Raw genomic sequence first — 25,805 nt, 5'->3', positions numbered from 1 at the left:
TAGCTTCTAATAAACAGATTGGTAACCTGAGAGTCATCTGATAAATATTGTGAAATGGAGACAATTTTCAGTAGAGATAAGCATTTTGAACTATGAATGCTGAGTTAACTCTGAAGGAATAACCCAACAAATGTCTAATGAACACCTGACTGAGATGTTTTCCTACTTGATACAGGGACATCCTTGCTTGCTGTACCTCAGCTGCTTTTTATTTGGACAAGTCACAGTGCCAGAGTACTCTCTTCATTATAAGAATATGCACCCCTCCCTTCCTTGCAGGGCTGATGAATTGATACTACTTAATGTAACTGAAATGTCTACAGTTGATTGGAGTGAGGAGTAAGGTATCATTGCTGTTAATTAAGAGTAATTGCAGAGTGGGAAGAAAACTAGCAATTATCATTGATGGTGTTTTATAATTTAAGTTCTAAAAATGAGGGGAAGCTAACACTAAAATTCATCTTTTAGGATAACAAAGAAATCTTGATATTAAAAGAAGAGTAATTAAAATATTAATATTGATAATAAATATCAGAATATCTTGATGTGAAAATAAGATTAATTAAAACTTTAATCTTGATAATTAATATCAAGAAATATTGATATTGAAGTTGTGAATGGAAGTTTTAGGTAGAAATATGGTATTTTGAGTCCCTTGGACTGCAAGGAGATCCAACCAGTCCATTCTGAAGGAGATCAGCCCTGGGATTTCTTTGGAGGGAATGATGCTGAAGCTGAAACTCCAGTACTTTGGCCACCTCATGCGAAGAGTTGACTCATTGAAAAAGACTCTGATGCTGGGAGGGATTGAGGGCAGGAGGAGAAGGGGACGACAGAGGATGAGATGGCTGGATGGCATCACTGACTCGATGGACGTGAGTCTCAGTGAACTCTGGGAGTTGGTGTTGGACACAGAGGCCTGGCGTGCTGCGATTCATGGGGTCGCAAAGAGTCGGACATGACTGAGCGACTGATCTGATCTGATCTGATGGTATTTTGATATCTTCATTCTAAAAGAAAGATGAAGGCAGGAAGTAGTTTAAACATCTGTGCCATTACTTCTAAAATCATTTTCTATAACCCAAGTAATGGAAGTGAACTTTAGGCAGGTAAGGCCTTTACCGGGAAGGATTGGATTCTGAGGTTGTAGATTTACCTGACAGCTTTGAACTCCAGTTGTTTTAAAGAAGGCTGGAAAATTAGAGTGAAGAATAGTATTTATACTATTATCTGCCTAGGTCAAAATATTCCTTCAAGTCAAAGAAATCTTCATTCAGACCATCTACTTGTGGGGAAATTATACACACACACACAAAAGCAGATGCTTTGGCACCACAAAGTTAAATCTTAAGTGGTATAAAGAATTTATTTTGATGGAAACATATAAAAAAGTTGTTTATAATACAATATGGGGGAAATAGTTAAAATATCTGGAGGGCAAAACAAGGAAAGAAGAAACCTTAGAGTCAGTTTTAGGGAACTGAGACTGGACTGAATATAAGTGCCTCAGCAGTTGAAAGCACACTCAGAGGTGATGCTCAAATAAAGAGCAAAAGACTTGATCTTGCTTTCCTGGTTCTGGATTTGTATGTGCTCAGCTTGAAACATGGCAGGCAAACAAGACTATGCATGTTTGCCGGGGTGGGGTAGCATAATCAAGGTCTCCCCTTAGTCTAACCAGTTTTGTTCCAAGTATTCTACCATTGATTGATTCAGAAATCAATCCTGTGGCCCATGAGGCAAAAGAGAAGGTCAAACTTCTGCCTTTTATAAAATTCCCTCACCCTTAAGAGAGAACCAGAGGGACGGTCCCCTCCTTGGCAACTTTTGCTCTCTTGTATGATATTTAGGGGCTTCACAGGTGACGTTAGTGGTAAAGAACCTGCCTGCCAATTCAGGAGATGCAAGAGACACAGGTTTGATCCCTGGGTCAGGAAGATACCTCGAAGAAAGGCATGGCAACCCACTCCAGTAATCTGGCCTGGAGAATCCCATGAACAGAGGAGCCTGGCAGGTTGCAGTCCATAGGGTCGCAAAGAGCTGGACATAACTCAAGCGACTTACCACATACACACACACACACACACGATATTTAGAACTGCTGCATCCATTCTGTTACCAACTCAAAAATGAGGCCAAAACTGAGAATGGGAGAGAGGAAAAGGAGGAAGAACTCAAGACCACTTTGTTGCTGGAATCTTTATAAGGAGAATTGATGAATTCCATTATTATTTAAAAAACGGTGTGTCTGAGTTTTTGTTCCTTGCAGTTTAAACCTTCATAATTGGTATACCTCTGTAAATAGCTCCACCTAAATTTGGACTTTGAAAACCAATTCCAGGACTTCCCTGGTTGTCCAGTGGTTAAGTTTCTGTGTTTCCAGTGTGGGGGGTGCAAGTTTGATCCCTGAACAGGGAATTAGATTCCATATGCCATTTGGTGTGGCAAAAAAAAAAAAAAAATATTAAAAGAAAATCCTATGTATCATGTGATATTGGCTTCATGCACAGTATCTCCCAAGTCTCCAGATCCAACTCAGAATCATGTCCTTTGTGAAACTGGTTCCAAGCTGGCTGATCCCTGTTTATGTGATACGATTATACCTTAATAGAAGTATATTCTGGAACTTTTCTCACAGTATTGCATCGAGTCCTCCTCCAGCTGACCCCTGATCTCTTTTGTGAGTACATCAAGTAAAGAAAATATTTCTGATTCACTTCTGAATCCTTGAGGAATAGTGCCCGGTATATTGTAGGTACTCTATAAATGTTTTATGAATGAATGACAAGAGGAATAAAATGTGTATTTTGTTTTAACTGACAGTTTCCCTCATCACTGATATTAATCTCTCTAACAAGTAAAGACAAAGATTTTTTAAATTAAAAAAAATATTTATTGTGGTGAAAGTCACATAAGACATACTATTTTAATCATATTTAACTGTACAGTTCAGCGGCATTAGGTACATTCACTTTGCTGTGCAGTTCTCACCATTATCCATCTTCTGAAATTTTCCTCACTTTCCTAAACTGAAACTCTGTCCTCATTAAACAATAACTCCCCACCCCCATCCCCACCTCCCCCACCCGCTGGGTCCCTGGCATCTACCAATGTAATCTCCAGCTCTACCAACTTGACTATTCTAGGTACCCCATATTAGTGGAATCAAATTGTATTTAAGACAGAGTTTTGGCTCAGAGGTTAAAGCATCTGCCCGCAATGGGTTCGATCCCTGGGTCAGGAAAATACCCCGGGGAAGGAAATGGCAACCCACTCCAGTATTCTTGCCTGGAGAATCCCACGGACAGAGGAGCCTGGCGGGCTACAGTCCACGGGGTCGCAAAGAGTCAGACACGGCTGAGCGACTTCACTTTTAATACATTGCTCTCTCCTGACCTGCTCATATGACACGCCTTTCATTATGGTCATCAGACGGTAGAGGGAGTCTCAGACTCCTTTCACCTTTGCTCAGTGTTTCATTATTATCATACACATCTACCTTCTCAACCAAGAAAGTTCTCTTCTAGTCCTGCCGCTATCACTACTAGCTTTGGCATCTTTGTTTGATTATTTAAAAAAAAAAAAATACACCATTTCGGATTTCCATGGTGGTACAGTGGATAAGAATTTTGCCTGCCCATGCAGGGGACATAGGTTTGATCCTTGGTCCGGGAAAATTCCACATGCCATGAAGCAACTAAGTCTGTTTGCTGAACTACTGAAGCCTGGGGTCTAGAGCCCATGCTCCACAAGAGAAGCCACTGTGATGAGAAGCCCACACACCAAGCAAAGAGGAGACTCCAATAGCTGCAACTAGAGAAAGATGGAGCACAGCAACACAGACCCAGTGCAGCCGTAAATAAACAAATGGTTTTTAAAATTATCATTCCCTCCAGTAAAAAAACTTTTTAATGAAAATGTTCTTAATTGTTAATCCCAACAAAGGAGCTAGAATACAATATTCTGTTATAGAACAGTTACACATTTTATATTCATGACAGTTTAAATACTTATTTCTCCATGATCTCATTTTTCTATGCTTTTCCAGTATCTCATTTTCTACATTAGCTTTCTTTCTTGAGACTATTTAGCTATTAAACACTTTTTAAATAAATTTTAATTTTGAGATGTTACATTCTCCATTGGTGAGGGATGCTGATAAAGTTAAACATGTACTAAAAGCTACAAAATGATTCAGAAATACATCTGCTACTTTATTGCTGTACATAAAATAGCTGGAGCTACACTAGATTTTTTTTCTAATTTTTTTATTGCTGTAGAATAGACATTACACAGAATTAACTATCTTTAACCATTTCTAAGCACATGCTTCAGTGGTATTCACATTGTTGTGCAACCATCACCACCATCCATCTCTAGAAATGTTATCTTGCAAAGCTGAAACTCTACCCGTTAAATGGTAATTCTCCACTCTCCACACCCCTGCCTCCTGGTAACCACCATTCTACCTTCTGCCTCCATGACTTTTACTTCTATAAGTACCTTGTATAAGTAGAGTCGTGAGTGTTTGTTTTTGTGTGTATGTGCCCAGCTTAGTTCGCTTAGCACAATGTCCTCAAGGTTTACCCATGTTGTAGGAAATCTCAGAATTTTCTTCCTTTCTAACACAATGGTATTCTGTTGGATAAAGCAAAATGTGTTGTTTATATTTTGCTTATACATTCATCCTTTGATGGACATTTGGATTGCCTCTACATTTTAGCAACAGATGAAAAATGTTGTTATGAACTTTTGTTGTTGTTCTTTAGCTGTTAAGTCATGTCCAATGCTTTGCGATCCCAAGAACTATCTCACCCGGCTTCTCTGTCCTTCACTGTCTCTCGGAGTTTGCTCAAATTCATGTCCATTGAATCGGTGATGCTATCTAACTTTATCTTATCATTTGCCACCCTCTTCTCCCTTTGCCTTCAGTCTTTGCCAGCATCAGGGTCTTTTCCATTGAGTTGACTCTACATCAGGTGCCCAAAGGATTGGAGCTTCAGCTTCAGCATCAGTCCTTCCAACACGGTTATACATGTATCTCTTTGAGACCCTGCTGTCAATTATTTTGGGTATATAACCAGAAGTAGAATTGCTGGTGTGTGCATGCTCAGTCGCTTCAGATGTGTCCAACTCTTTGCAACCCTAGGGACTACAGCCCAACAGACTTCTCTGTCCGTGGGATTCTCCAGCAAGGATACCGGAGTGGGTTGCCAGTTCCTACTCCAGGGGATCTTCCCGAACTAGAGATCGAATCCACATCCCTTGAGTTTCCTGCATTGGGAGTCAGGTTCTTTACCACTGATGCCACCTGGTTAATTCTATTTTTAATTTTTTGAGGAATTGTCCTGCTGTTTTCCACAGCAATTGTACTGCTTTACCTTCTCACCAACATTGTACAAGGTGTCCAATTTCTCCACATCCTCACTAGCAAGTTATTTTTTATAGCCTCCATCTTAATGTGTGTGAGATGCATCCCATTATGATCTTGATTTGCATTATCACTAATAATTAGCAACACTGAACATCTTTTCATGTGTTTATTGACCATTTATATATCTTCTTTGATATGAGACATTTGCCCATTTTTGAATCAAATAGTTTTTTTGTTATTGTTTTTAGGAGCTCTCTATATATTCTGGATATTAGTTCCATATCAGAAATATCACTTGCAAATATTTTCTCCCATTCTGTGGGTCACTTCTTAAATTTTTATGTATGTATGTATGTATTTATTTTTGGCTGTGCTGGGTCTTTGTTCCTGGATATGGGGTTTCTCTAGTGATGAGCAGGGGCAACTCTTTGTTGCAGTGCTTGGGCTTCTAATTACTGTGGCTTCTCTTGTTGCAGAGCATGGGCTCTAGGTAGGTGGGTTTCAATAACTGCGGCACTGGAGCTCAGTACTGTGGCCCACAGGATTAGTTGCTCTGTGGCATGAAGAATCTTCCTGAGCCAGGGATCAAACCCATGTTCCCTGCATTGGCAGGGGGATTCTTAACCACTGTACCACCAGGGAAGTCCTGTGACCAACATTTTTATTCTGCTGCTGATGTCTTCTAAGGCACAGGATTTTTTATTTTCCTGGAATCAAATTAGTCTATTTTCTCTTTTGTTGCCTGTGCCTTTGGTATTATATTCAAGATATCACTGCCAAGTCCAATGTTGTGAAGTTTTTCTAAAAGTTTCAAGTTTTAGGTCTTACATTTGAGTTAACTTTTGCATGTGGTGTTAAAAAAAGACATCAGTTTCACTCTTTTGCATGTGGATATCAGGTTTTTGAGGGCTTTCCCAGTGGCTCAGAAGTAAAGAATCCACCTGTGGTGCAGAAAATGCAGGAGATCCAGGTTCAATCTCAGGTCAGGGAAGATCCTCTGGAGGAGAGCCCAGTAACCCACTCCAGTATTCTTGTCTGGAGAATCCCATGGACAGAGGAGCCTGGCAGGTTACAGTCCATAGGGTCACAAAGAGTTGGACATGACTGAAGTGACAGAGCATGCATGCATCCAGTTTTCCAAGCACTATTTGTTGAGAAGATTGTATTTTATCCACTGAATGGTCTTGGGAATATGCAAGAGTTCATTTTGGAGCTCTCTACTCTATTCCATTAGCCCATATGTCAGTCTTTAGGCCAGTATCACACTGCTTTGATTATAGTAGCTTTGTAATAAAATTTGAAATCAGGAAGTATCAATTCTCCAACTTTTGTTCTTCATTTTTAGGATTTTTTTTTTTTTTTGGCTTCTCAGGTCCCTTGATATTAGAATGGGCTTTTCTATTTCTGGAAGAAACATCATTGGACTTTAGACAGTGATTCCATTAAATTGGTAAATCACTTCAAACGGTATAGTATTGACAACTTCCAATCTATGACTATGGGATAGCTTTCCATTTATTTACATCTTTTATAGTTTTCATAGTATAAAACTTCCACTTCCTTGGTTAATTCTTAAGTATTTTATTCTTCTTGGTGCTATTGTAAATGGAATTGTTTTCTTAATTTACTTTTCGAATTGTTCATTGTTAATGTATAGAAATGTAACTGATTTTTGACTAGTGAATCCGACTTCAGGTCTTTCTCAGGGACAGTTTCTGTTGGTTTAACTTTTTCTTTGAATGGGCCAAACTCTCCTATTTCTTTCTATGTACTGTGATTTTACTGTTGAAAACTGAAAATTTGAATTTAATAATGTGCTAAGTCTGGAAATTAGATTCTCCTCCTTCTCTAGGGTTTGCTGCTTTTTGTTTTTGTTTTCTGATTGCTGGGATCTGGCTCTGTGCCAAGGACCAGCCTAAGGAATAAACTTAAGGTCTTCTCATGTCCTTTCTGACCCTGTGCCTTTTCCTTGGAATGCACAGTGACATTCTAATATCCTCTGTATATGAAATTGCTTTTGAATGTCCTAGTCTTTAATTATGGCTCCTTAAAGAGGAAAAAGTAAGAAATGAAGGGAAGGAAAAGGTGCTGGCCCTTTAAATTTCCTGACAATCACTTGAGGAGCGGGAGGAGGGTGGTATTTGCAACAATGGGAGGAAATGCAACAATAGTGGCCACCACCTCCTTCTTTGCACTTCCATGATCAGAAGCAGCAATCAGTGATTAGAACACATATCCCAGGTATTTGGAAGATAGGGTCTTCATTAGGCTTCCTAGGTAGCTCAGTGGTAAAGAATCTACCTGCAAAGCAGGAGCTGCAGGAGAGGTGGTTTTGATCCCTGGGTTGGAAAGACCTCCTGGAGTACGGAATGGCAACCCGCTCCAGTATTCTTTCCTGGAGAATCCAGGTAATCTTGCTTGGAGAACAGAGGAGCCTGACGGGCTACAGTACATAGGGTCTCAAAAAGCCTGACACGACCGAGCAACTAACACTAAGATGGTTTTTGCTACATCATTCCACTGTAAAATTAATTAATAAGCAGTTAATTAATTTTATAGTTATCTTTCATGGCCTAGCTCAACTACATCTTCTATGCTGAAAACCTTCCTCCAGCACACACTGAGTACTCTGCTTGCCTTTCGCTTCCTTCCAATCCATAAAATATACCACACAATTCATCATGTAATTCATGTCCTCCTCTATATTTTGTCTTCATTCATTCCACTAAAATTTATTGAGTGATTACCATACTTCAGGCATTGTACTAGATGCTACATATATACATAAGTGTCCTGAGGCTGTGTCAGCCTAGTGATGGAAAAGATGAGAAATTAAAATGTGGTAATATCATGTTATAGTAAGAACATGTATTTTTCCTGTGGTCATGGGAGGAAGAATTTAACTCTTCTTAGATATGGAGGGTGAGGGAAGAGGAGGACTTTTTCCCAGGGGGTGTGATGACGTTCATGTTATTTCTCTGCCACACTGAGGGCATGATCATGAACTGTTTCTGTGTTACAAACCACACCTAGCACAGGGAAGAGTGTTCACTCACTCACTCAAAAACTGTTTACTAAACTCCAAATCTGCTGTTTATTGTGCAAGGGTCTGAGGACATGGCTACAAATAGGACACAATCCTTGCCTTTGAGATGCTCTCAGTAACTGAGTTTTTCCTGTTGCCTAGCATTTTCTGGCTGTTTGGCTACACATAAACTATTTTAACATTTTGTAAATTGAGATGGGGTGGTTGCACAAATGGATGGATAGATCCATAATCGGATATAACATTAAAATTGTGTTTTCCACATAACTGAGCACAGGGATGTCCATTGATAAGTGATCCAAGTGCCATGTCTCATTCCCTAATCCAGAAATTCTTGGTACTCATAGACTCTGGTTAGAAGTGCTATAACCACATTGCTCAGAAGCTAGATCTCAAATACCAAAAACATTGCTACCCAAAGGCCATCTTGGAGGCTTACCTACTCCAAGTCAATAATTCACAGAAATTGGAGCTCAGTGCTAGTAGCGATGGGAATTGCATAAAAGAAGGTATAAGTTGGCCCAGTAATTCACTCAATTCTTAATATTTCCAAGGAGGGAGTGAGTGGCTTTTTTTTCATACCTGTTTTAAGATATAGATGGGCTCTATATCCACGCATCTGTGTCCGAGAAGTATCCATTTGATCCTGTCTCTCTTCCTTTAAAAGTAGAATTGTCTCTATATTTCTGTGTGTGTGTTGATAGAAGCAATGTTAACGAAAAATTATGTGAGGTTCAAAGAGGTCCCAGGGAGGATAAATCAGAGAACTGACATTGAAGACATATCTTGTTTCTACAGCTTTAATTTTATGGTGAAAACGTAGAAAACAAGAAACTGACTTATCTAGCAAATTTACATTGAACTGAATCTTCTTATTCTATGCTTCCACATCAACTAAAAAATAAGAATTGAACTTGAAGAGTAGATTTTGAAAAAAATCCTTGAATGATCACAGCACCATTTATGAATTAAGCTACCACTTGAACACTGATGGTGCGTGCTCAGTTGTGCCCAGCTCTTTGCAACTTCATGGATTGTAGCCCACTGGGCTCCTCAGTCCATGGAATTTTCCAGACAAGAATACTAGGGTGGGTTGTCATTTCCTAGTCCAGGGATCAAACACACTTCTCTTACATCTCCTGAATTGGCAGGTGGACTCTTTATTACTTTGCCACCAGGGAAGCCCACTGAATACTGATGGTTTCTGGATCTGTGTCCCAGCTAGGATTGCTCTCTTGAATATCAAATTCCTATGTCTATTCCCTACTTACTTTTACAGACTTAAACTTTGAACTTCAGTTTTCTCATCTTTAAACAGGAATACCAAATCCTCATCATAGGATTATTTTGATAATAAGTTAGAGCATATGAAGCGCATGGACCATCAGTTCAATTCAGTTGCTCAGTCATGTCCGACTCTTTGGGACCCCATGAATCGCAGTTCGCCAGGCCTCCCTGTCCATCACAAACTCCTGGAGTTCACTTAGGCTCACGTCCATTGAGTCAGTGATGCCATCCAGCCATCTCATCCTCTGTCGTCCCCTTCTCCTTCTGCCCCCAATCCCTCCCAGCATCAAAGTCTTTTCCAATGAGTCAACTCTTCGCATGAGGTGGCCAAAGTACTGGAGCTTCAGCTTCAGCATCATTCCCTCCAAAGAAATCCCAGGGCTGATCTCCTTCAGAATGGACTGGTTGGATCTCTTTGCAGTCCAAGGGACTCTCAAGAGTCTTCTCCAACACCACAGTTCACAAGCATCAATTCTTTGGCCCTCAGCCTTCTTCACAGTCCAACTCTCATATCCATATATGACCACAGGAAAAACCATAGCCTTGACTAGACAGACCTTTGTTGGTAAAGTAATGTCTCTGCATGGACCATGGTAAGTGTTTAATACATATTGATTTACCAAGAATTTTTCTAAACAATTCCTACAAACCTCTCTTTGAATTCTCCATTCTTAAGTAATTTCAAAGTGAGAGTTTAACTCTCTGCTTTTGTAAAGTAAATTATTATGATCAGAAACTTAATTTACCTCTTCTGGCTTCTCTGTATCTTGGTGTTATGCATATAGTGTGTGTGTGTGTGTGTCTGTGTGTGTCTGTGTGTGCTAAGTCGCTTCAGTTGTGTCTGACTCTTTGTGATCCTATGGACTATAGGCCACCAGGCTCCTCTGTCCATGGGATTCTCCAGGCAAGGATACTGGAGTGAGTTGCCATGCCCTCCTCCAGGGGATCTTCCTGACCCAGGGATCAAACCTGCATCTCTTATGTCTCCCACATTGGCAGGGGGGTTTTTCATCGCTAACGCCACCTATGCATATGGTGCATGTGTGCATGCTAAGCTGCTTCAGTTGTTTCGAACTCTTTGCCACCCTATGGACTATATTCAGAAAAGAATAAATGTTTTCTTTTTTTCCATGCTGTGTGGAATGTGGAAACTTAGTTACTTGACCAGAGATTGAACTACTCCTCCAGCAGTGGAAGCATGGAATCTTAATCACTCACTCTCTTGTGTTTAACTCTTTGCAACTCCATGCACTGTAGCCCAGAAGGCGCCTCTGTCCACAGGATTCTCCAGCAAGAATACTGGAGTGGGTTGCCATGCCCTCCTCCAGGGGATCTTCCCAACCCAGGGATCAAACTGGGGTCTCCTGCACTGCAGGTGGATTCTTTTACCATCTGAGCCACCAGGAAGTCTCTAATAAACTTATTTTTAAAGGAAGCATCACAAACAGCATGTATCAATTGCAGGACACACTTTAAAAGATTTTGGCTTCCCATAAGAGCTAAGTATGTGATAGGGAAATTTCAGTCTATGTACATGGAACTCCAAGGATCTATAGAGATGCCTCAAATTTCCACAGAGTGCAGAAGAAACAAATTTTCTCTCTCTTTCTCTCACACACAAATGAAAACACACCCTTACTGGCTTTATTATCATTTTTGTTTGTTTTATATATTGAAATTCCAGGGAAATTTTATTTGCATAAAAAATTCCAGGACATATTCAATATCTATTAAAAAAAAAAAAATCCACTGGTAAGAAAAAAAGAAAAATTTGGAAATGACTACAAGAACATTTACATCATAACTCATTACAAGCCTGTCATGTCTTTTCTGGAATAAATGTAACATGTGATGATTTGGACTTAATTCTAGACAGATTCCAGGGATACCTTGGTTTACTAATAATTTTTCAGGTTAAAATTTATAGCCCAGAAATCTTTTTCTACACTCTTTGTTGCTACTCTACCTCTATGTCTTGATGCTCTAGGACAGATTTTTGTGAAATGACAACACGGGCCAGCCGACTGTGGACAATTTCACTACACTTAAATCTATCTTAGGTCCCTGAGAGGGTGTTGTTTGACTGTAGCTATGGTAAAGAAGGACTTCATATTCAGTAATAGTATATATTTATCATTTTCTACCTAAGACTATGGGAAATTCATATTTTTTTCACCTTGGATTATTATTTTACAAATCATATTATACTGGAAACAAAGCAATAATACAATTTTATATTTCCATCACTAAATTATGAGTAAGAAATTGTTAAACATAATGAATAAATCATTACATAGCCTTATAAATCTAAAAAGTTTTATTTAACCAACACAACCATATCAAAATCAGTCTGGAAGAAAATCAGTTTCTTGCTTATTAGTGGAAAATAACAATATATGTTTGGACAACGTATCCAACAGAAAGTCATGGAGTTCGATGCAAACGTCATCCATTTCAATATCCCTTGGCTTACGCTCTCTCATAAACTCTGGTGGCAGTGACACCATTCATGACACATTCCTAGGCACAAAAGCAAAATATTGGTAAAATCCTCAGGACTAAACAACTTATGTTTTATTTATTTATTGTCTCCTTCAATGTTGAGCAGGAAAAAATGTTCATCAAAAGATATTCCCTCTTGGCTCTTCTTATATACCTGATATTGTAATAAACTAGGGAGACACAAAGATCAAGAAGATACAAGACTTGGCCTCAAGGAATCTTACCATCTATGTGGTGAGTGAAAAACATAATTAGAAATGCACAATACAATATGGTTCACATTGAGAGGGATAAGAAAATACTGCTGGGGGCACAGTATACCTAGACGGAGCTTAGAAGGATAATTGTCAGAGTGAAACCATAATCCCAATAGACTAACTTTTCATTCTACAAGGGCGATTGTCTATTTCTCTAGGTAGGATAACGATTATGGGATGACCTAGCACTAAAATCTAGAATTAAGTAGTGAGAAGATACTCACCAGCACCATCTTATCATCCACGAGTTTTCTCTTTATGGTGGTTGATTTTCCATCCCAGTTTTGTACTTGTACCAGAGCACCTTCATCTAAGTTTACGATGCTCTGTGGGGACAATTAAAAGTGATTACAATGATGGAGGGAAAAAAAATAGAGTGCTTTTATTTGCTTATTTTGAGGTACTTAGCAATTCTAAATTACAAGAAAATGTTGCAAAAGAAAACAATGAATGCCAAAAACAACATACAAAATTACATGTATATTATGATCAGAATATTATACAAACATGCATTTGAAAAAAAAATACTGTGAAAGAATATAGATAATAAATTTATGTGGAATAGCATCATAGGGTTTTTTTTTTTTCCTTTCCCCCCACTCTTTTAAAAGTTCTCTAACATTGTTATGTTACTTCAATTTACTTCAAATAATATATATATATATATATAAATACACACATATATATGGTATGACAAGTAAATTATTATGTTAAACATTTTTAAAGTAATAAGGACAATTTTATTAAATGGGAGAAAATTCACCAGCTAAATATCAAAGGTAACATGGTTCAGATCTAGCAATCTGAGATTTTTGGCTTATAATGGAATGGCTTTCCTCCTTCTACAAAATGGTTTGCTATAGGCAGCAGTCATTTATAAATCAGGTTTTTACTCTGCTCCAGTTCTTTATTTCTCACCTTGACTTTCCTGTCATCTGGAGTGACTTCATCAAATTCCTGGCCCAATTTGAAGGAAATCTCAGTATTTTTAAAGGTGCTTTCGGATTTAATGGTGACCACATCCCCATTCAAACTGATGATCAAAGTGGGTTTGGCCATGCCAGCCACTTTCCTGGTAGCAAAGCCCACGCCTGTAGTTGGGAAAAGACAAATGTCAAGTATACAATTTTTCTCTCATATATTTATCTAAGAAAGAGCAGGTGTGTGTGTGTGTATTTAGACAGACGCATGTGTGCCCATATACCTATCTACAGTCCAGTGTGTATATTAAAGGAGAAATACTCCAGTGAGTTTATTATTAAAGTCTTTATTTAAACATCTCCTGAAAATAAGTAAAATCAGCTAATACTTAAAGAACACCCAAGGCACAATTAGATATTAAGTCTGTTCTTTAAATTTCCCCCTCTGGGTTTCAGATGAGACTCTTCAGGAGACCCATTGTTAATTTTCTATAAGCATATGTAAAAGGTTAAATTTTCTGGGACATACATATCGTAAAAATCACTGCACTCCCAAAATAACTGGCCATCTTAACCATGAGAGCAGCCAGCTTCATTTGACTCAGTTCATGAAATACTTGGGAATCTCAACCATTGCTTCTTGAATAACAAAAATGATCTAATCCATAGTCAAAGGCAGAACTTTTAATAGGATTCAGGGGACCAATAGAGAGTCACTCAGTTAAAATTTAATTTGGGTGTACAAAAACCACATTTAATGGGATTCGCTGCCACACCTAGTTTTCTTGGCTTTTCATAATTACTCTGAAATGAAGATCTTGATTACTTTTTCTGAAAGGCAAAACTTTTCTTGCATTCATACCATTTTAGAATGGTGATGGTATTCCCAATAAATTATAGAAAAATTTAAAGAGGGCTTAGGCATCAAATGAAAATTTCAAAGTTTAAGAAATCGTTATTTTAGTAAGTTCAGAAATTAATACTTTGCTTCCCAATCACTTAAGTGGCAAACTCCTCTTTTTTAAAAAAAGAAAAAATATGAATGTGTTTTGGGGGATGTTACAGCTTTGGGTTGAATTATTTACAACTTAACATAGAAAACAGTACCTTACCATCACTGCATGTTTTATAGAGATTTATGACAGTCATAGGTGTGTTGGACTTTTTAAATGCACATGTACAAATCTACTTCTTTGACTATGTATAGATACCAAAATTTAAGAATAGTGGGGAGGCGATATATCATACAAAACAAGCAATGCTAAGGCTCTGATTTAGCTCCCTGTCTGAAAGTGGTGACAGGTAGGAAGATAATATGCTGCTTCATCAAGTCTTGTCTCTGTTACAAAATGTAACCTCAAATTCATGGAGTGAGTCAGCACAGTGAGTGCATGAGACATCGGGTGTGGTCCAGATTCTCCAAGCTTAGGAACATCACACTCTCCTCTTGCTTGATTCTGTTTTCATTTGACTGATGAAAACGATACCTGCTGACTGAAGGTAATCAAATAGAGCAGCTAATTTCAGAATGTATCTTATTGTCTTTCATTATCATCAATACTTAATCATTTTAAAAGACTGTGGTGCCTGCATGTGTGCTAAGTCTCTTCAGTCATGTCTGACTCTTTGCAACCCTATGAACCATAGTGCACCAGGCTCCTCTGTTCATGGGATTCTCCAGGCAAGAATACTGAAGTAGGTTGCCATGCCCTCCTCTAGGGGAATCTTCCTGACCCAGGGATCGAACCCTCTGTCTCTTAGATCTCCTGAATTGGCAGGTGGGTTCTTTACCACTAGCACCACATAGGAAGCCCAAACGCAATGGTATAAGAATTTAAATAAAATACTAAAAGTGTAAAATGCTTCTAAAAATAAATAGGTAAATAGACTCAAGTCCTGTAATATCAATATCAGTGCATACTGATTAGTTTATTGAGTTACAACTAGTCAGAAGTCTGGAAAACTAGTTCTCACTCATATTGATGTTCCTGATTTCCTTCTTGTCTATAAACATGGAAAACAGTAGTTATAAACAAGCAAGAAATAACTATAAGATTTAGAAGAAGGTTAAGTCTTGAGATTTAGGGATTAAATTATAACCTCTAATAAAGATATTGTGAAAAAAAATCCCTCCTTAATTTGCAACCCATGGATACATCTTCATCATGCATGGGTAGGGCTGCCTGACTGAATTCCCGCCTCTCTGCTCCTTTGCTTTACCTTTGTAATTATCTGGGGAACATACAGGCAATCTTAGCAGAATCCAAAAACTTGAAAGCCTCTATTCTCAATAATTCTGTGTCATGCCTTGTAATATTAAGTCAAACAAATATCTAAGACTTTTAAGGAAACATTTTCAGAAATTAGATTTTTTTCTTCCATAATACAATCACACATTTTAACAGATTGACTTTAAAACAATAAAATAATTGGTTAACATACATTACTCAAAAAATTATGTTAAGATGATAAATACAGTGCTTTCAGTTTCAAATGGAAATTATCACATGCTAGGGAATAAATATAGGCTTATTTCCAAGTTATTGCTTATTTTATATGCAAAAGGAATGAATGAAAAAGAGGCAGAAAGCCAAGTAAACCAAAGATACTCAAGTTTAGCAATCAAATAAAATCTTGTCATTTCTATACAATGCCACTTATACTCTTTTTCATATCAGTTCACCTTTAGGAAGTATTAGTTGTGACTTCCATCTAGAATGTTTCTGGAAACAAATGATTCTCACTTGTTATTTTTATCAGCTCTGTATAGAAAGCAGCATTTCATGTCAGACCAATGCTTCCAGAGTGAAAAAGAACCATAGGCCTCTCTTTCCTAGAGAAAAAGTTATAAGCCCAGCCATTCAACAATGCATTTCCTTACCCACTTCTTTCATGTAATCATCAAAGTTTTCACTGGAGACAAGTTTCCAGGTACCTACAAATGCATCACACATTTTGTGAGCTTTCTAGAATTCTTCAAGGTGAGAAAGAAGTGCAGCTTTCAGCAAGATGCTATTACCCTCTGAGTCCAGATATCTTCCTTTTAAAGGTGCCCAGAACATGTGATCTTGGGCATAACCAATTGGGAATGATATCTGATCATTTCCTTCATTGCCAGCCTCTGCAGTTTTCCCTCTGAGTCATGTTTTTAATAGAAATTTCTCAACTTTGGCTCTCCTTGGCAAATGGTCACTGGACTCAGAGTACAACTTATTTTTAACCTTTAACAGAATATTTCAACAATCTTGTTTTGACAGCTTAAAATTCAGTGCATTGAATTTCCTATTTTTTTTTCATACATATTTATTCCAGTGTAGAGTGGACCCAGTGTAATTATCTTGGGATAAATTCTGACTCCCTTTTCTAGAGTTCCTATTAAAATTGTAATTATGTGGTTCGTTTGAATTGAGGAACGTAAGAATTACCTTGGATATTCTTAAGTAATTGCAAAGGCTATTGGGGGCAGTACTGTCTCAGGAATTACCTGGAAATTAAAACAAAATAAGTAATGGCATTTTAAAGTATCCCAGCTTCCTCATTTCAAATGTTTTATATGAATGAAAAAGAAAAAGTAAGTTTAATTCTCCACCAGGAATCTAGACAGCAGTTTTAACTGACAAATGATCATTTAACCTCATTATTTCCATTCCCTAAATAAGAGCATAGTGTGGATTTCCACAGACTTCCTAAAAAAAAGGCACCGATCCAAAATATACTCCCCTTACTGAGAAAATTCGTCCTGTTCCTGACCTATATTATAAGCTCTAAATTTATCCAGATCGAAATGGTGTTGCTTTACTTAAATGCAATCTGGAGTGGGGTAGTCACAAGCTTCTGAGGTCTAATTCCCTTCTTTTACATAGCAAATACGTCATGAGAATGCTTTTCTAAAGTAACCATGTTTATCGGTCCCCCCGCACCCCCACCAGAATGATGGAAGACGGTCATATGGGCAACAAACTCCCGTGAACACACCCAGATTTTAGGAAAGCAAAAAAAAAAATTAAAACATCATGGGGTGTGTTCCGTATCACTGCACTGCGTATAACACTGAACTGTATCTGCTGAGCATATCATTGATTTGTAAGAATCCTAAGGGCTTCCCAGAAATGGTTGAGTAAGAGGATTCCGTAAAGGACAGATTTTCTGTAGGCATGAAATTTGCTAAGAAAAACGGGTAAAGTTGTGTTACAATAGTAACTTTGAATGGTTGCATATGTTAACGGCACAGTGATAATGATCATTCAGTCTGAACTGTTGCATAGACATATAGACTGTGGGTGATGTACCATTCAGGGTAGGCTTACTATTATGAATTCATCGAACAAGAAAATAAGAATGATCAAGTTTCATACAGGGATAACTTCATGTTCTAAACTAATAAATGGCTTTTGTTTTTAGTTTGTTTTGCTTTTATGATAATTTTTTAGAGAAGTTTCAGGTTTATAACAAAATTGAGAGGAAAGTACAGAGATTTCTCATGTACTCCCTATTCCCCCATATGGATAGCCTCCCCCATTAGCAATATCATTCACCAGAATGGTAATTTTTACTAAGAATGAACCTAAATTGGTATATTATAATCACTCAAAGTCCATATATTACCTTAGGGTTCACTTTTGGTATTATATGTTCCATGTGTTTGGACAAAGTATTAATATAATGACATGTTGTTGTTGTTTTGATTTAGGTCATACCTGAATGGTCTAGTGGTTTTCCCTGCTTTCTTCAATTTAAGTCTGAATTTGGCAATAAGGAACTCATGATCTGAGCCACAGTCAGCTCCCAGTCTTGTTTTTGCTGACTGTATAGAGCTTCTCCATTTTTGGCTGCAAAGAATATAATCAATCTAACTTCGGTGTTGACCATCTGGTGATGTCCACGTGTAGAGTCACCTCTTGTGTTGTTGGAAGAGGGTGTTTGCTATGACCAGTGCATTCTCTTGGCAAAACTCTATTAGCCTTTGCCCTGCTTCATTCCATATTCCAAGGCCAAATTTGCCTGTTACTCCAGGTGTTTCTTGACTTCCTACTTTTGCATTCCAGTCCCCTATAATGAAAAGGACATCTTTTTTGGGTGTTAGTTCTAAAAGGTCTTGTAGGTCTTCCTAGAACCGTTCAACTTCAGCTTCTTCAGCGTTATTGGTTGGTGCATAGACTTGGATTACTGTGATATTGAATGGTTTGCCTTGGAAACGAACAGAGATCATTCTGTCGTTTTTGAGATTGCATCCAAGTACTGCATTTCGGACTCTTTTGTTGACCGTGATGGCTACTCCATTTCTTCTGAGGGATTCCTGCCTGCAGTAGTAGATATAATGGTCATCTGAGTTAAATTCACCCATTCCAGTCCATTTTAGTTCGCTGATTCCTAGAATGTCTACGTTCACTCTTGCCATCTCCTGTTGGACCACTTCCAATTTGCCTGTATTCATGGGCCTGAATTCCAGGTTCGTATGCAATATTGCTCTTTATAGCATCGGACCTTGCTTCTATCACGTCACACCCACAACTGGGTATTGTTTTTGCTTTGGCTCCATCCCTTCATTCTTTCTGGAGTTATTTCTCCACTGATCTCCAGTAGAATATTGGGCACCTACTGACCTGGGTAGTTCCTCTTTCAGTATCCTATCATTTTGCCTTTTCATACTGTTCATGGGGTTCTCAAGGCAAGAATACTGAAGTGGTTTGCCATTCTCTTCTCCAGTGGACCACATTCTGTCAGACCTCTCCACCATGACCTGTTACTATGTCATATCTGACTCTTTGCAGCCCCATGGACCATAGGCTGCCAGGCTCCTCTGTCCATGTCATAGTCCAGGGAAGAATACTGGAGTGGGTTGCCATTTTTCCTCCAGGGGATCTTCCTGACCCAGGGATTGAACCTGTGTCTCCTGCATTGGCAAGGGAATTCTTTGCAACTGAGCCACCATGGAAGCCCGTAATGACATATATTCATCCTCATAACATCATACAGAGTATTTCACTGCCCTAAAAACCCTCTGTGCTTTGCCTATTCATCTCCCTTCCATGCTCCCACCACTGTCCCACAACCCTGACAACCACTGTCATTTTTACTGTCTCCATAGCTCTGGCTTTTCCTCAATGTCGTGTAACGGGAATAATATAATATGTGCCTTGTCAGATTGGCTTCTTTCGCTTAGTAATGTGCACTTAAGTTTCCTCCATATTTTTTCATGGCTTAATAGCTCATTTCTTTTTAGCACTGAAAAATATTCCGTTGTCTGGATGTACTACAGTCCATTCATACATTCACCTTCTGAAGGACATCTTGGTTGTTTCCAAGATTTGGCAACTATGAATAAAGCTGCTGTAAGCATCCATATGCAGGTTTTTGTGTGGACATAGTTTTCAACCTCTTTGAGTAAATGATGGGGTAATCCTATGTTTAGTTCTATAAGAAACTGCCACATTGAGTTCCAAAGCGAATGCACCCATTTTGCATTCCCACCAGCAATGAATGAGAGTTCTGTTGCTCCACGTTCTCAGCAGCATTTGGTACTGTCAGTGTTTTGATTTGGCTGTTTTAATAGGGTGCAGGGGTATCATTGTTATAGTTTGCATTTTCCTGATGATGTATGATGTGGAACATTCTTTCATATGCATATTTGCCATCCATGTATCTTCTTTGATATGGTGTCTGTTAAAGTCTTTGCCCATTTTTTAAATTGTGTTCTTTGTTTCTTATTATTTAAAGAGTTCTTTGTACATTTGGGTAGCAGTTGTCTATCAAATGTGTTTTTGCAAATATTTTCTCCCAGTCTATAAATAATGGTTTACTTTTCAAAATATATGTTGACATTTTATTCTAGTAACAAACTGTCTCAAATAGATTTTCAAATGAGTATCACATTTGAGCATATCATGTGTATGTGACACTACATTTTAAACATTTTTTTAGAGATGGACTAATACAGTAATCACATGTGGCTCTTGAATACTTGAAATGTGCTAGTATGAACGAGAAACTACATTTTTATTTTACTTAATTTTAATTAAAATTTTAAAAATGGTCTTGATTCACGTGTTATAAAACTTCTAAACATATGAAAAGCTATGACCAACCTAGACAGCATATTTTAAAAAGCAGATTCATTATTTTGCCAACAAAGGTCTGTCTAGTCAAAGCTATAGTTTTTCCAGTAGTCATGTATGGATGTGAGAGTTGGACTGTGCAGAAAGCTGAATGCTGAAGAATTGATGCTTTTGAACTGTGGTGTTGGAGAAGACTCTTGAGAGTTCCTTGGACTGCAAGGAGATCTAACCAGTCCATCCTAAAGGAGATCAGTCCTGAGTGTTCATTGGAAGGACTGATGCTGAAGCTGAAACTCCAATACTTTGGCCACCTGATGTGAAGAGCTGACTCATTTGAAAAGCTCCTGATGCTGGGAAAGATTGAAGGCAGGAGGAGAAGGGGATGACAGAGGATGAGATGGTTGGATGGCATCATCGATGCCAGATGGAGATGAGTTTGGGTAAACTCTGGGAATTCATGATGGACAGGGAGGCCTAGGGTGCTGCAGTCCGTGGGGTCACAAAGAGTCAGATAAGACTGAGCGACTGAACTGAAAGAACCTGAATATGTGAATCTACACTTTCAACCATAAATTTTATGCAATGTAAATGTCTATCAACCATTTCAAAATAAACTTCAGAGTCTGAGTGGAGGTGTACTGTTAGTATAAAATGCATACTGTGTTTTGAGGACAATATGGAAAAAAGTACAATATCTCATTAAAAATGTTTACATTGATGATATGTCAAAATGACAACGTTTTAGATGTATTGGGTTAGATAAAATATAACCCAATAAAGCCCTAAATTAAAAAAAATGTTTTTTTAAACAAACACTAAATTATTATTATTTATTTTTTACTTTTATTTTTACTGTTTATTTTTACTTTTTAGTGTGGCTGCAAGAAAAATTTAGGTTATGTATGTGGCTCACATAACATTTCTATTGAGCAGTGCTGTTTTAGAGTACCAGGACACCAAGTTTCATTCATATATTCAGCATGTCTCATATGCCATTTACTAGCCACTGGGGATTCAATACTGCACAAGCTACACCAGGCACTTGATTTCTCTCATGGAGCTTATATTCTAGTACTGGAGAAGATAATATACAAAGAGATAAATCAGAATTACTTACTTGACAGAATTACTTACTTGAAGAGATGTCTTTAAAAGCAGCTCAGTTCCTTAAAAAACTGGAAATAGAACTGCCTTATGACCCAGCAATCCCACTGCTGGGCATACACACCGAGGAAATCAGAATTGAAAGAGACACATGTACCCCAGTGTTCATCGCAGCACTGTTTATAATAGCCAGGACATGGAAGCAACCTAGATGTCCATCAGTAGATGAATGGATAAGAAAGCTGTGGTACATATAGACAATGGAGTATTACTCAGCCATTAAAAAGAATACATTTGAATCAGTTCTAATGAGGTGGATGAAACTGGAGCCTATTATACAGAGTGAAGTAATCCAGAAAGAAAAACACCAATACAGCATGCTGCTGCTGCTGCTGCTAAGTCGCTTCAGTCGTGTCTGACTCTGTGCGACCCCAGAGACGGCAGCCCACCAGGATCCCCTGTCTCTGGGATTCTCCAGGCAAGAACACTGGAGTGGGTTGCCATTTCCTTCTCCAATGCGTGAAAGTGAAAGTAAAGTCGCCTTGTGTCAGACTCTTAGCGACCCCATGGACTGCAGCCCACCAGGCTCCTCCATCCATGGGATTTTCCAGGCAAGAGTACTGGAGTGGGGTGCCATTTTCTTCTCTGATACAGCATACTAATGCATATATATGGAATTTAGAAAGATGGTAATGATAATTTTTTTAGTGTGATTTATGTATTTTTTTAGTGTAATTTATATTTTGCTGTCTCTTGTATGCGAGACACAGATGTATAGAACAGTCTTTTGGACTCTGTGGGAGAGGTAGGGGGGATGATTTGGGAGAATGGCATTGAAACATGTATAATATCATATAAGAAACGAATCACCAGTCCAGGTTCAATGCAGGATACAGGATGCTTGAGGCTGGTGCACTGGGATGACCCAGAGGGATGGTACGGGGAGGAAGGTGGGAGGGGGGTTCAGGATGGGGAACACGTGTACGCCCATGGTGGATTCATGTTGATGTATGGCAAAACCAATACAATATTGTAAAGTAATTAGAATAATTAAATAAATTAAATTAAATTAATTAAATCCAATTAAAATAAATAAATTTAAATTTAAAAAGAAATAAATAAAAGCAGCTCTATTTATGTTCCAAACACACAGGCCATTCTATGGGATGCTAATATACTTTCTATGCACAAGTCCTTTAAGTTATGTATCAGGTAAGATAGAAGATTCTTTCTGCCTTGCAGTAAGCAGTCCAGAAATTTAAACCAGAGGCTCATACCTCCTGTTTTATGTATCTGCTCTACAGGGCAGCAGGGAATACAAGTAACTGCCTAGTTCCTCCATAATTTATCTTCATCTCAGTTCCTAAGATGAACTCTTGCTACATAAATACATAAATAAAATAGAATATTCCCTCACCAAATAATTATCTTTTACCACAGCATCCAATGGACTGCTATGTGAGTAAAGTGGTTTATGATAAGGAGAATCACACTAAAAAAAGAGTTAATGCCGTGCAACCTTACACTCAACACTTTTTAAAGAATATTCTCTAACACGGACCTATTGTATAGCACAAAGAACTCTACACAATATTCTATAATAACATTTATGGGAAAAAACATGAAAAAGAATAGATACATGTGTATACATATACACATGTGTATATATATATGTATACATATACCTATGTATATGTATACATAGGTATATGTATAACTGAATCACCTTGTTTTACACCTGAAACTAGAACAACATTGTAAATAAACCATACTCCAAATTAAATTTAAAAATTTTTTAAAAAGAATGAAGGAAAGAAAAAAATATTTTCCTTTTGTATTAATGAAAAAATTCAGATTTAACTAAATTTTAGTGATCAGCCTTCCATGAAAACTAGTAGAAATTATACTATTTACATTTTCAAACCTAGTTTCAATGTATGAAGCTCAAACTAGCAAATAGTTTTCACAAAATCTTTTTTTCAAACCTACTGTGTCCAAGACATTAGCCTAGATGTAGTGAGGAAGTGTAACAATAAATAACACGTGACTTTTGCCTCTCCTTAATGATTCAACTTCCCATTCTCATTATCAGCCTGGGAGCAAAATAAAACAATATAAAGTGTTTTTAGATGTTTTGCTTTGTCAATCATCTTAAAATGAATTTTTTTTGCACAAGAAGCTCTTGCTGATCTCCTAAAGTTTTTAAAATGCTTTTAGCATCTTTCATTAGCATATACAGTATAAAAGATAAGCAATATCTTCATTCCAAACCCGGTTTCCCCTCGTACCTTACCTCCCTTCTCCATCCTAAACCATATCCTATCCATGACTTAAACTTCTTAATACCTCTTTCACCAAATATTTTCTGGATTAATACATTGATTAACACAAGAAATGAGGTGTGGATTTAGGGTACATAATCATCCTTAATGCTTGTGTATGGGTTTTAAACCAACAAAGCCATGGGCTCAAATCTGTGTTTTACAAAGATACAATGGCACTGGGAAGGGTAGATTTTAAAGGGGAGAGTAAGCAGATATAAATTCATTTACAAAGCAAGAGTTAAGAGATGGTGAGAGACTGAGCAAAAGAATGGCAACAAGATGGTGGGTAAGCAGTGGGATAAATCGAGCCACCAGCTTCCCTGGTGGCTCAGACAGTAAAGAACCTGCCTGCAATGTGGGAGACCTGGGTTTGATTCCTGGGTTGGGAAGATCCCCTGGAGAAAGGTATGACAACCCACTCCAGTGTTCTTGCCTGGAGAATCCCCATGGACAGAGGTGTCTGGGGGACAATAGTCCATGGGGTCGCAAAGAGTCAACACAACTGAATGACTAAGCACAGCACAAGCTGAGAAATGGTACAGGAAGCTCCTTCCTTCTGAAGGAGCCTGGTTCCCATAGACAAGGCACATGGGAGAAAATTTGACTTTGTTTAGAAAAGGAATTCCCACAAGGGGAAACTATGGTTTTGTTCATAGATATTCAAATACAGCATTGATACACACATGTAAAGCCAGCCTCTTCCCCCAGAATTGTGAAAAGGGGTATTCAACAACCAGAGTCTCACTCTGCTTTGGAAATGTGGAGATGGGAGATGTGGTCCCAGACTCTCAGAGCTGTTGGTGGGCTGTGTGTATGTGCTGGGGGGACAGGCACTTTTTAATTCAGGCCAGCTGCTTTGCACTTTGGTCTACGATGGACAGCTTCCATGGAATGTATCCCTCTGACCTTTGTCTCTGCTTATTTCTTTTGGAGGAAATCAGGGTATTTTTTTTTTTTTTCTGACAATTTTTAAGTTGACAAGGAAACATACCTAATCACTGGATAATAAGGAGCAGAAACAAAGCCATGATGAGAGGGAGTGTTTTCACAGCATGTGGGTGGTAGGTTAAAGAAGAGTTCATGCCAAGGCTCTCCTTTTATTGAAGCAAAGTTGCTGTGTTAATGCAATATCATTACCAATGTTTTAGAGTTTGTCAGAGTCTTAAGATGAAATTTTGCAAAAAAATTAGTCATATTTCACTTGATTTCCTCTCCCCCCACACTACTTGGATCATTTCATATGAGAATTGTTTTACGTATTTTAGAATTAAGAAGAAACATAAAGGTAACCTGTATTAGTTTGTGTACCATTCACTGAACGAATGTTCCCAGTGACTGACTGTTGACTCTGACTTCAGAATGGTGATGATTTTGAAAAGAGTGAGTAAGCCAGTAGATTATGAGTCAGTTAAAAAGGTAGTGGCTAATTACAGACTTGTGTTGTGGCTTCAAGCATGTTGCATAACTTCTTCACTTGGCCTCTTATTCATAAAAGGGATTCTTTATCCATAGTGTAGTAGGCCCAGGTAGGAATCAACTAAAGAGCTGGCAAAGCACTTTCTGAACATAGAGTGCGTCCTGCATTTTCTTTGTGTCATAAAGCAAGCACCATTATGGAGAACTGACCGTAGGCAAAAGTGAAAATATTAACTAGAAAAACCAGAAAGAAATGTGCAAATGAACCAGAAGACATCACCAAGAAAATGTCCAGAAAGACAGAAACACACATGCACACTGTCAAGATTTTTCTCTTCTAGCTATGAGCTCTTTAGGGCTAGGGATTTTACTCTGTATGACTTGGTAGTTCTGTAGATCACCAGTCTCCAAAATTTTTGGCACCAGAGACCAGTCTCATGGAAGACAATCATGGACTGGAGGCAGGGTTGGGGAAATGGTTTCAGGATGATTCAAATGCATAACATTTACTGTGCACTTT

At 38.2% G+C, this 25,805-nt stretch overlaps 1 protein-coding gene across 1 annotated transcript; it reads right to left on the bottom strand.

Moving 5' to 3' along the window:
* Positions 1-12,006: 12,006 nt before the first annotated feature.
* On the bottom strand, positions 12,007-16,403 carry LOC147359285 (fatty acid-binding protein, adipocyte). Its single transcript, XM_086335403.1, has 4 exons — positions 16,268-16,403; positions 13,385-13,557; positions 12,691-12,792; positions 12,007-12,227 (listed from the first exon to the last, which is right to left on the bottom strand). Exons 1-4 carry the CDS (start codon positions 16,338-16,340, stop codon positions 12,177-12,179), a joined length of 399 nt encoding a protein of 132 aa, XP_086191529.1. The 5' UTR covers positions 16,341-16,403; the 3' UTR covers positions 12,007-12,176.
* Between the last annotated feature and the right edge of the window lie 9,402 nt (positions 16,404-25,805).

This window comes from Bos grunniens, chromosome 14 (assembly GCF_055505025.1).
Source record: "Bos grunniens cultivar Pamir isolate PY7600 chromosome 14, Bosgru_T2T1.0, whole genome shotgun sequence".
NCBI lineage: Eukaryota > Metazoa > Chordata > Mammalia > Artiodactyla > Bovidae > Bos > Bos grunniens.
This window is presented reverse-complemented; position numbering and strand designations above follow the sequence as displayed.

Excerpts from the sequence above, each read along its gene's own strand:
- LOC147359285 (XM_086335403.1), bottom strand. The coding sequence starts at position 16,340 with ATGTGTGATGCATTTGTAGGTACCTGGAAACTTGTCTCCAGTGAAAAC. Across the intron at positions 13,558-16,267 it reads TGATTACATGAAAGAAGTGG|GCGTGGGCTTTGCTACCAGG; the intron begins GTAAGGAAATGC and ends TCCCAACTACAG. Across the intron at positions 12,228-12,690 it reads TGGATGATAAGATGGTGCTG|GAATGTGTCATGAATGGTGT; the intron begins GTGAGTATCTTC and ends TTTTGTGCCTAG.